The sequence below is a fragment of the Amphimedon queenslandica genome, unplaced genomic scaffold (genome assembly GCF_000090795.2).
Source record: "Amphimedon queenslandica unplaced genomic scaffold, v1.1 AMPQUscaffold_13398, whole genome shotgun sequence".
NCBI classification, from domain to species: Eukaryota; Metazoa; Porifera; class Demospongiae; order Haplosclerida; family Niphatidae; genus Amphimedon; species Amphimedon queenslandica.
The window spans coordinates 82152-94243 of NW_003546366.1; the positions used below are offsets into that span (position 1 = coordinate 82152).

A 12092-nucleotide genomic window follows, 5' to 3' on the forward strand; every position below is an offset into this window, starting at 1 on the left:
GGGACAACATGTTTAGTCCAGAAAGTTAGTGATAACACAACTAGTTTCAATTTGTCTTCAAACCAGTTGAGAATACCAGAGGAGCACTCCAGTGAGAAACAAAGAGCATCAATCCTACAGCTAATACTGGCCTTTTCCATATTAGTGACAGAAGGTAAATTGAACTTTAAGCATTCATTTGCAGCATCACAAACTATGTCCCTATATTTTTCCTTAGAGTCAACACAAACAGTTTCATGTACACACGGATCTTCCAGTAATGGTTGTAGTATCGTGTACATACAACATCTAATTGGTAATCCAATGAACATGGCAGAGCGTCTTTTAGGATTATCTATTATATAAGGTAAAGCAGAGTCATTATGAGCCAGTGGTTTCATTGCATAACTTGAAAATTGTCCATTGCGATACTGCTGAATCACCCATAGAGGAAGAGTAGTCCCATTTGATGTAGTTATTTTAGCCTTGTCCATAATGCCATCTATACTGAATGCTTTGATGGTATAAAACTCCTTTGCAATTTCTAAATTTTTTTCAATAATGGATACCTCATTACGTAAGCAGCACCTACTGACGCGGTTCAGAAACTTATCTAGTGAACTGAATTTTCTTAAATACATTATTAACTCATCTATTTTGTCTAGCCATGACTTGCTCCCTCCTCTTCTCTCCCTGTACTTAAGTAAAGTCACAGCAATATCTCCTCTTAGACAAGGTGACTTTAACGGCTTGATATAATCATTGCCAAGTATTGCTGGTATTAGGAGTGGTGCTTCAAGACATTTAAAATTAAAACTATACACAAAATATTGATAATAATATACTTGTGCAGTGACTGGTTGCTGTTCCCAATGGAGATTATAGAAAGGTATGTATCCAGCCCTGATGTTAAAGAAAAAGAAATCAGAGTCATCCGATACAACTGGACAAGAATAATTATTTGCAATAGATGCAATTGCATTGTCTGCATCTCCATCAGCAAAAATGAAACAAACACCAAGCTCTCTCAAGGTCTCACAAAATACAGCTTCAGAAAAAAGTGGAATAACATCATTAGACTTAGAGCCATGTGGTAGACCTGCTTTGCCAGTGACTGCAGAGCTGGGTTTATCCAGAACATTTGAAATAGTTTGCCTTGCACTCTTTTTGCGTCTCATCATAACTCCAGACTTTTTCCTGGTGTAATCTATCCCATCAAATATGACAATAGGTTCGATTCCACTTTCCAAGAGGCTAGTAATGAAACGCTTGTAGGACTGCCTCAGCTCCCAGTACTGCCCACCATGTAACCAGTCTGTGTGATTATTTCGGGGAATGGCAAAACAGATACTCATAGCATCCAATATGAGCTGTCCACGTACTTCAATGGTTTTCCACCTATTCGAGTAGCACTGTTTCATATAAGTGGTTATTCCACGGATCCCCATTGAGGCATAAAATTTTAAAAGACGCACTGTAGATCTACTGTATGTAGACTACTGCACTGCCACCACCCACAAACGGGCGGGGCTCATTCATGCAAAACCTAGGATCATGGCCATTAATACCCATTTGTCAATACATGTAAAGCTTGTATCTTTTAATTCTGCTAAACATTTTATTATAATAAACAAAGATATCAGTTGACTAAACCATTAAACTAATACACATGATAACATACTAATAATAAAATACAGTTACTAATCGCCGATTAGTAACTGTATTTTATTATTAGTATGTTATCATGTGGATTAGTTCCATCGCTACAATAATGATCATCACTTCTTTTTATCATTCTCTTCACAAATCTTTAAATAATCCTTAACATTTTCCTTTGATTCAATAAAAATGGGACTACAATCAAGTATACCAGTTGGGACAATGTCAAGAATACGCAAATTTTTTGTAATACTTGCAAAAAATTTCTTTAGCTAATAGTTATCAAAAATAAATTAAATGTATAAAATGCAAAATTAATCACAGTCGTCATCTTCATTGCTATCATCACTACTTGAATCAGAACTGAATTCAAAATATACAGTCTGATCGTACTGTATACCATCTTTAATGGCGGCTTTTAGACTCTCAGTACAGACAAACATCAGTGACTTAAACAAAGCGAGTGATTGAAGTGAAGAAACCAGTTCCTTTCTAACTGTGCTATCAATGTCTGCCAGACTAGCATAATACATAGCTAGCTTACCATCAAACAAGAGAGCTGGTGTTGTAAATGAAAGTGGATTCATTAGAACATTGTTGAGCTTCATAGTGTCATGATAGACACACTGCCACATTGAGAATACGTGAAGAGTGTCATTATTTTGAGATGAGTCGGCATCTGTAGAATGTGGTATATGTGATGAAGGGTCTCGGTCCAGCGAACAAACAATAAAACACAATATCAAGGATTTGATCAAATGAATATCAGGGACAACGTGCTTAGTCCAGAAAGCTAGTGATAACACAACTAGTTTCCATTTGTCTGCAAACCAGTTGAGAATACCAGAGGAGGACTCCAGTGAGAAACAAAGAGCATCAATCCTACAGCTAATGCTGGCCTGTTCCATAACAGTGATACAGGGTAAATTGAGTCGTAAATTTTCATGTGCAGCATCACAGGCTATACGTCTATACTTATCCTTAGAGTCAACACAAACAGTTTCACATACATCTGGGTCTTCCAGAAATGGTAACATAATTGCATACATGCAATGTCTAATTGGTAATCCAATGAACATGGCAGAGCGCCTTTTTGGATTATCAATTATATTAGGTAAAACGGATCCATTAAGAGCCAGAGATGTCATTGCACCAAGTGAAAATTGTCCCTTGCGAAACTGCTGAATCATCCATAAAGGAAGAGTAGTCCCATTTGATGTAGTTATTTCAGACTTGTTCATAATGTCATTTATACTCAATGCTTTGACTGTGTAAAACTCCTTAGCAATTCTAAAATTTTTTTCAATGATGGATACCTCGTTACGTAGGCAGCACCTACTGACGCGGTTCAGAAACTTATCTAGTGAACTGAACTTGCTTAAATACATTACTAACTCATGTATTTTGTCTAGCCATGACCTGGTCCCTCCTCTCCTATCCCTTGCATTAAGCAAAGTCACGGCAATATCTCCTCTTAGACAAGGCGACTTCAACATTTTGATATAATCGTTGCCTAGTATTGCTGGTATTAGGAGTGGAGCCTCGGGACTTTTAAAATAAAAGCTATACACAAAATATTCATAATGATATACTTGTGCAGTGACTGGTTGCTGTTCCCAATGAAGATTATAGAAAGGTATGTATCCAGCCCTGATGTTAAAGAAAAAGAAATCAGAATCATTTGATATGACTGGACAAGAATAATCATTTGCAATAGAGGCAATATCATTATCAGCATCTCCATCAGCAAAAATGAAAGAAACACCAAGCTCTCTTAGGGTCTCACGAAATACAGCTCCAGAAAAAAGAGGAATCACAGTGGCATGTGATGGACCTGGTTTGGTAACGTTACTGACTAGAGGTGATGTCTCACTATCAGATGAGTTGTGACCAGAACTAGATGGTTCTTCTACCACCTGTGAGGGGCTAGGTGAGACTTTAGCTACATCACTCACTAAAAGAGAGTTTGAGATGGCCTCTCTGGCACTCTTTTTGCGTCTCATCATAACTCCAGACTTCTTCTTGGTGTAATCTATACCGTCAAATATGACAATGGGCTCGATGCCACTTTCCAGGAGGCTAGTAATGAAACGCTTGTAGGACTGCCTCAGCTCCCAGTACTGCCCACCATGTAGCCAGTCTATGTGATTATTCTCATGAATGACAAAACAGATACTCATAGCATCGATTATGAGCCGTCCACGTACCTCAATAGTTTTCCACTTCTTCGAGTAGAACCGGTTCATGTAAGTAGTTAGTCCACGGACTCCCATGATTTTCCTACAAGCTATAATACATACAAATTACAAAAACAAAAAGAGAAATAAAGATGCAAAACACCGCCCATAATGAGGTGGGGCTCATTTATACAGTTAGATCTATATCTTTTCTAAGTAGCATTCTTAGTTCTGCTAAACATTTTATTAAAAACAAAGATATCAGTTGACTAAACTATTGAACTAATACACATGATAACATACTAATAATAATAATAATAATACAGTTACTGATCACTACTCATAATGATCATCACTTCTTCTTATCGTGCTCTTCACGAATCTTTAAATAATCCTTAACGTTTTCCTCCGATCCAATAAAAATGGGACTACGATCATGTATACCGGTTGGGACAATATCAAGAATGGGTATCACTCCATTAGACGCCATACCCCCAGCCTGCTCAATGATGAACGCCATTGGATTACACTCATACTGGAGACGGAGCTACAAAAAATAAATAGTATAATATTCACCATTCAGAACCAGGATGTTTTTAAAATCATGTATAACTATTTTCATCAAAAAATTATCTATTGTTAAAAAAATTGTACTACTACACAATTATGTGTGCCTAGTTGATACAAAATAATCATCATTATTACATCATACCAGCTATACAGTGATATAACAGAGAATGACTCACTTTCCCCTTGGGGCTCTTGGTGGTTGCAGGGTACATAAATATACCACCATATTTGAGTGTGCGGTGCATGTCGGAGACCATTGAGCCAACGTACCGAGCTCCCATTGGAGATTTCCCATCCTATTGCAATGAAATCACAATAATAATAATAATAACTACAATAATAATAACAAGAGTAGATAAATAATTATCAACTCTTGATAATAATAAATAAAATAAATAAGTCTTTAGCATAGCATTTCTTAGCATGTTCATTGCTCCAAGTTCATTAGAACTTTCTATGTGAAATTCTCTCCCAGTGATTTTTGATGATATGCCATAGGCTATACATATTGTATAGTTGATTGTCTTTTAGTGTAACTTCAAAAATTCATAAAAAATTCAATTTTGATCGGAATGAGCTCAAACTTTCTACACAACATAAAAACATATATATGTATCAGGAAAAATTATAAAAATGAAGAATTCTCTCCTAGCCATTTTTGATGAAATTTGACCAATGACCCTGTGCTATAGTACAGGGACTTTGGCCTGATTTTGGAGCAGTTTTAAAAATTCTTAAAAAATCTAATTTTGATTGAAATCTGTTTAAACTTTCCACACAACATAAGAACATGCATATGCATCAGACAATGAAATAAAATTGGAGAATTCTCTCCTAACCATTTTGATGATGGATAGGCACTACAGTACACATTACTATTACCATACATCCGTATCTATAACTCACCCCAGGGAATTTGCATTTCTGTACATATTCGGTGACATCACTGGACCAATACTGAGCATATCCTTCATTGATGGCAAATATGTTCCCTCTCTTGTTGATCTTCATGTTGTAATCAGATAGTATAAACTCACCAACAGACTAAAGAAAATGTATTAAAATATGACTAGACGTCAATTAAACCAACCATTGTTTTAATGTATTACTTGAAGTTATTGTCTACTATCAGAATCATAAAATTTCGAGATTTTGCTGTAATTTACAGTGCAACATATTTTTTGAATTTTTTTTGAGTGATGCTTAATTAATGATAGCTCAGTTTATGAGCATTCATCATGATTTTTGAGTTTGAGAAACAATACAAACTATATAGTATAAACTAATTCAGTTAATACTGAGCCAAAGTGAAAATTAAAATACTCACTCACACACATACTGCTACTGCAACAAAAATAGTACAACAACACCCTTCACAAATGCTTTTCAAATTCTCCTTCCTTCCCTCCCTCCCTCTCTCTCTCTCTGTCTCTCTCTCCTTCCCTCTCTTTTTGAAGCTCTTCTCATTCCTTACTGGATCTAGTGTAAACCCATTGACTCCATTACCAGTTGAAATTACTAGCATAGTAGCACTCCCATAGACAGAGTAACCAGCAGCAACCATAGTACGACCAGGCTGATAAAGATCAGCCTCACTAGCTTTGCTATCAGGAGAAACCTATTAATAAAACACAATACAAATGTATGTCTCGTTATTAGTGAATTATTGATATACAGCATAGGTATAATATTGAGAGTTAATGTTATAGGCTCAGTATTGAAGAAACAAATACAAAATATTTAGCAGTTTGTAAATTTACAATATAAAATCATTAACTAAAATGTTCACAACATGAACATGACTTATGCCTTGAAGCAACCTTTAAATGTTGCAAGTGGAGTAAAATTGCAAATATTAATTACATTATCATTATCATTATTATTATAACACTGATAAAATCTAATCCTACAAGATATCATTACACCTACTTTCAAATCAGCTTACTTTCTTCCATATGGCAAAGATTGATCCAATCGACACAAGGCAATCAATGTTGGAGGAACCATCCAGTGGATCAAATGCAACGACATATTTACCACCACAATCAGTGACTTCAATACATTTGTCATTCTCTTCAGAAACCATCACACCAACCTATTATAACACAATAGTAATGTAGTGACAGTTTCATTACAATACTATGCCCATAAAATGTACAAGGTTTATTTCAACATTTTTAGCACATAATTCATTTATAAAACATATTTACTTCAAAAGATGATTTGAGCATGTTAATGAAAAGATCATTAGCAATGACATCCAGCTTCTTGACTTGTTCCCCTTGAACATTAGTATCACCCACAGCACTACCACTATAAAACAACAACGACTTAACAATTAATGTTGAACGCACACACACACACACACACACACTATGTGGTATAAAAGTAGTTTATAGCAGATAGCTATTTTTATTGCGCCAAAAATAATAAAAATATTTTCTTTAATCATATAAGGGAAATACTGCTTGTTATTTTTAAAAATAAGCATTAGTATAATGAACTTCTTAATCATAAATATAATCAAATATATCACTCTCATCGCTGACACTGTCATCATCTTCATCACTGTCACTACTTATTAAAACAGGAACCAAATTAAAATATACAGTCTGATCGTACTGTACACCATCTTTAGTGGCGGCTTTTAGACTCTCAGTACAGACAAACATCAGTGACTTAAACAAAGCTAGCAATTGAAGTGAAGAAACCAGTTCCGATCTAACTATGTTATTGATGTCTGCCAGACTAGCATAATACATAGCTAGCCTACCATCAAACAAGAGAGCTGGTGTTGTAAATGAAAGTGGATTCATTAGAACATTGTTGAGCTTCATAGTGTCATGATAGACACACTGCCACATTGAGAATACGTGAAGAGTGTCATTATTTTGAGATGAGTCGGCATCTGTGGAATGTGGCATATGTGATGAAGGGTCTCGGTCCAGCGAACAAACAATGAAACACAATATCAAGGATTTGATCAAATGAATATCAGGGACAGCGTATTTAGTCCAGAAAGCTAGTGATAACACAACTAGTTTCCACTTGTCTTCAAACCAGTTGAGAATACCAGAGGAGCACTCCAGCGAGAAACAAAGAGCATCAATCCTACAGCTAATGCTGATCTTTTCCATATCAGTGATAGAGGGTAAATTGAATCTAAAATATTCGTTTGCAGCATTACAGGCTATACTACTGTATCCATCTTCAAAATCGACAGATACAGTTTCGTGTACATACGACTCTTCCAGTAATGGTAGCAGAATCGTGTACATACAACGTCTGATCGGTAATCCAATGAACATGGCAGAGCGTCTTTTAGGATTATCAATTATATTAGGTAAAACCGATCCATTAAAGACCACAGGTGCCATTGCACTAAGTGAAAATTGCCCGTTACGAAGTTGCTGAATCATCCATAAAGGGAGGGCAGTCCCATTCGACGTAGTCATTTCAGACTTGTTCATAATGTCTTTTATACTGAATTCATTGACAGTATAAAAATCCTTTGCAATTTCTAAATTTTTTTCGACGATGGATACCTCATTACGAAGGCAACACCTGCTGATGCAGTTTAAAAATTCATCTGGAGAACTGAAGTTTTTAAAATACAATATCAACTCGTGTGTTTTGTCTCGCCATGACCTGGTCCCTCCTCTTCTCTCCCTGTACTTCAGTAAAGTCACGGCAATATCTCCTCTTAGACAAGGTGAGTTTAACGGCTCAATATAATCGTTGCCTAGTATTGCTGGTATTAGGAGTGGCACTTCAAGACTTTTAAAATTGAAGTTATCAACAAAATATAAATAATAATATACTTGTGCAGTGACTGGTTGCTGTTCCCAATGAAGATTATAGAAAGGTATGTATCCAGCCCTGATGTTAAAGAAAAAGAAATCAGAATCATTTGATACGACTGGACAGGAATAGTAGTTTGCAATGGAGGCAATGATACTGTCAGCATCTCCATCAGCATAAACAAAACGAACACCGAGTTCTCTCAAGGTCTCGCAAAACACAGCTTGGGCAAAAAGAGGAATTACAGTGGAGCCTTGTGATGGAGCTGGTTTGCTAAAGTCGTGCTGTTTGTCTAAGCGAGAGGCGGAGGAGCCAGTAGATGAGTTAGACTCGGCGTCGTCCTTATCTAAAATATCTGAGATGGCTTGTCTGGCACTCTCCTTGCGATCCAACATAACTCCAGATTTCTTCCCAGTGTAATCTATACCGTCAAATATGACAATAGGCTCGATGCCACTTTCCAGGAGGCTAGTAATGAAACGCTTGTAGGACTGCCTCAGCTCCCAGTACTGCCCGCCATGTAGCCAGTCTATGCGATTATTCTCATGAATGACAAAACAGACACTCATAGCATCGATTATGAGCCGTCCACGTACTTCAATAGTTCTCCATTGCCTCCAGTAGGACCAGTTCATGTAAGTTGTTAGTCCGCGGATCCCCATCTTTTTGCCAAAAATTGAAAATAGCCAAAGCTGAAAGTTTTAATAAACTTCTGCTAATTAACATTAATTTTTCTAATTAACCACAATTTAAAAATGATCTTTACTTGCTATTAATCAGAAAATTAAATGTGTTTAATGTGAAAGGAAGGAGAGAAAAGGAGGAGGAAATCATGTCAGAACTGGCCAGAGTCCGAGGGTGCCCTCACTTGCTGGATTTCAAATAAAAGTCCGGCCTTCACTCGTATCAAGTTATATACAAATATCTGGTCAAGCCACAACAAAATCTCTACTTTAAACTCATTCTAATGAGTAGATCTATTTGCTTAAATACACAACACTCCTCTAAAAAATAAACCACAATTTAGAATGAGTTCATAAAATCAACTTTAGACTACTTGGCCCACTTGCTCAAAATTAATTATTAATAATCATGAACATCTAAAGTTTGATGCTCATATTCTTAGACATGTACATACAAGGGCCACTATAATTATGTATGGTCGGTGATAACACCAAACTGATAGAGTATGATAACAAAATACAGTTCAGAGGTTTCTTAGATCAGGGAGCAAAAATACAGACCAGCATTGACCACAAGATCACAGACTATCAGGAGGAGTCTGGTTTTAGTGAGCTGAAAAATAACTTCCAAGTAGACCGTTACCACTGGAAATCAAACTACAATCCATGTACCTTCCATACCACCATGTGTCCTTGTTGTAACTGCATCATTCATCATTCACATCAATAATCACGTTTCTCTATTTATTGCTTTGCTATTTGTTTTTTTCTAGGGGCTCAGCATATTTACTGGATTCCCTTTAGTGCACATTATAATTATTTCTATGAGATTTTACTCTAGTTTTTTGTGCTGTAAATAATAATAATAATAATAATAATAATAATAATAATAATAATAATAATAATAATAATAATACATCAGCTATGATCACTATCACAGAAGAATTTGGAACTGCAATGAATAATACCAAGATTTTAGATGATGAAGTAATTGAAGAAAGATGAATTAGAAAGATGTCATTTGCAAAAAAACTAATAATAACAATTTTTCAATTAATGGGTGAGAGTGGAGGTGTGTAAAGGTGTGTTTAGCACATGTAACCTTATAATTAAAAACTATTTTCATCATTAAAATTTAATTTCCTTACAGTTTAGCGAATCCAGCTCTCCTGACAGCAGCAGAGATAGCTTTGATGGCGGTTTGGAGTGCATTCAAAAGAAGTGTCAAGCTCCCGGTTGCTCCTATTCGTTTTTGCTCAGAGAGGACAAAGCGAGTGAGAGTCATAGAGTCCACATCTATATCATCGGATGCCATGACTAACAGTGAGGGTCACACCAGCCTGCAACAAACAAAGGAAATTATAAAAATCCAAAAATGCTTTTCTACAAAAAATAATTTCCAGGGCCTATTGTAAGGTTAATTAAAACTTATTAAAATGGGTGTGATTAGATCTAGAGCTAGCTATCTAGGCTATCTATATAATTTTAATGAATGGGCGTGGTAGTTATGTACATTATTAATTAATCATGCATTCATGTAGATGTTATAAATTGAACTGATGAACTCAGGACAGATCTCTCCTGTAAAAATGACATCCTTGTCGTTTTTGTTAGCTCTAACTGTTACCCTCGTTACTGTTGCTGCTGATGCCTCATACTTTAATAAGGAGAGTCATAGGCCAGTAGCAGTCTTTACTGATAGCTGGGCTGTTGAGGTTCATGGTGGAATTGAAGCTGCTAATGAGATTGCAGAGAGACATGGCTTCACTAACATGGGAAGAGTAAGAGATAAATAATACTTAATGAAATATTATGATATTGCCAGGTTGGTGCTTTTGCTAATATTTATCATTTCAAAATGAGCTCTAATGTTGAGAATGTTAAATCTAGAACTGAATTAAAGTACAGGACAACTGCTCTCAAGTCAGAAATAAAGGTAACCTTATCTGAAAAAATTTATGCATAATCATGTATTCGTTCAATTATGGCCTGGGCCGGCCATTTGTCAAGTTGTGGGAAAATTCAACCTAGCATACAGCCAGTGTAAGGTACAATATTACAGTGAAAATTGAATTACAGTAATAGATACAATGAAAATTCTCTCTTGGAGCAATCATTTAAAATTCATGAATGTAAATGCATGCAAACAATATTTGCAGGATTCTCACCACAAAATGCTTATCCACTTGTGATTATTATACCCAAATCTTTCTTGTGGTTTTTGTAGCTATTTCAGAGTCATTCTTATGTTCCTTTGACTATTCATTATAATATCAAATTAATTATGATATGAAAACATTGATTACAGTTTCTTTGTGTAAAATATGTACTGTAATTACACAAAGAAAATATATTCAATTCTTCGTAATCCCTCGTAAAATGACTTTCACTCTCCCTATTTGGGAACTGCAAATGTTACGTAGTGCATATAGAATCCTACTAAGAATTTCTGATCTAAGGTATAGTGTGTAGGAAATATAGAAAGTCTAAATACTTTGCATAACAGATCATATACTTAATGTCAACACATACTTGTCATGTTTCCTCCAGGTAGGGTATGTCCAGCAGCAGAGTTTACATGAGTGGGAGAAGAAATATATTCAACCAACAAGTCAGACAGATCCACTGTGGGGTAGACAGTGGACAGTTGTAAGTATAGTGGAATGGTCTGGCATGGAGGCCAAGTTTATTGGATTTTATTGTAGAACAATACTGGTCAAACCAGTGAGCCAAACCTTTACCTTGATCTGAATGCAGAACCAGCATGGATACAAGGATATACTGGAAATGGAATATTAGTTGGTGTCGTGGATGATGGTAAAGTGATATAATTGTTCTGGTAACAGCATTAGTCAGTTTTCGTGTAGGAGTACAACATACTCATGCTGACCTAAGGAATAACTATGTGAGTGTTTCCTGGTTGAATCATTAAAGTGGCTTGCACTTTAAGAATATTTATGTACATGTATATGTATCAGGAAACAAATTTTCTTGTTTTTTTAACAAAATTTGGCCCGAGGCCATGTACATGCAAGGGCTTTTGCCAAATTTTGGAGCAACTTTTAAAATTTGTAAAAAATCCAATTTTGATTAGAACCAGCTCAAGCTTTCTACACAACATAACTTTGCCTATATTTTTGCATCAAATGTCTTCTCTCTCTGTACTTGTAGGTATCAACGTACAGTTATGATTTTAACTATAATGATCGTGACCCATCTCCTG

At 35.8% G+C, this 12092-nt stretch overlaps 3 protein-coding genes across 4 annotated transcripts in view; all 3 read right to left on the bottom strand.

Annotated features, from left to right (window-relative positions):
* LOC105312847 (protein asteroid homolog 1-like) overlaps positions 1-1483 on the bottom strand; it is a 2186-nt gene extending 703 nt beyond the window's left edge. Inside the window, exon 1 of the mRNA XM_019996808.1 lies at positions 11-1483. Within this exon, the coding sequence (XP_019852367.1) occupies positions 11-1427 (1417 nt within the window). The 5' untranslated portion in view covers positions 1428-1483. The remainder of the gene's footprint in view (positions 1-10) is intronic.
* A 963-nt stretch (positions 1484-2446) lies between these two features.
* Positions 2447-3911, bottom strand: LOC105312848 (protein asteroid homolog 1-like). Its single transcript, XM_019996795.1, has 2 exons — positions 2614-3911; positions 2447-2537 (listed from the first exon to the last, which is right to left on the bottom strand). Exons 1-2 carry the CDS (start codon positions 3909-3911, stop codon positions 2447-2449), a joined length of 1389 nt encoding a protein of 462 aa, XP_019852354.1.
* A 117-nt stretch (positions 3912-4028) lies between these two features.
* Positions 4029-12092, bottom strand: part of LOC100638089 (fructose-1,6-bisphosphatase 1-like) — a 9986-nt gene continuing 1922 nt past the window's right edge. Inside the window, exons 1-7 of one of the 2 annotated variants that reach the window (XM_019996810.1) lie at positions 10018-10311; positions 6596-6698; positions 6331-6480; positions 5860-6003; positions 5292-5429; positions 4562-4681; positions 4029-4362 (exon numbers count right to left, since the gene is read on the bottom strand). In XM_019996810.1, the coding sequence (XP_019852369.1) occupies positions 4168-4362; positions 4562-4681; positions 5292-5429; positions 5860-6003; positions 6331-6480; positions 6596-6698; positions 10018-10184 (1017 nt within the window). In that variant the 5' untranslated portion in view covers positions 10185-10311 and the 3' untranslated portion in view covers positions 4029-4167. Of the gene's footprint in view, positions 4363-4561; positions 4682-5291; positions 5430-5859; positions 6004-6330; positions 6481-6595; positions 6699-10017; positions 10312-12092 lie in introns of those variants that run through there. The other variant, XM_019996811.1, reaches the window with a different exon arrangement.

Bases quoted from the DNA above. Each gene is read 5' to 3' on its own strand.
- LOC105312848 (XM_019996795.1), bottom strand. From the start codon at position 3,911: ATGGGAGTCCGTGGACTAACTACTTACATGAACCGGTTCTACTCGAAG. The intron at 2,538-2,613 runs GTATAGACGTAT...GTTATGGAACAG, and splicing joins TGTGTTGACTCTAAGGATAA to GCCAGCATTAGCTGTAGGAT.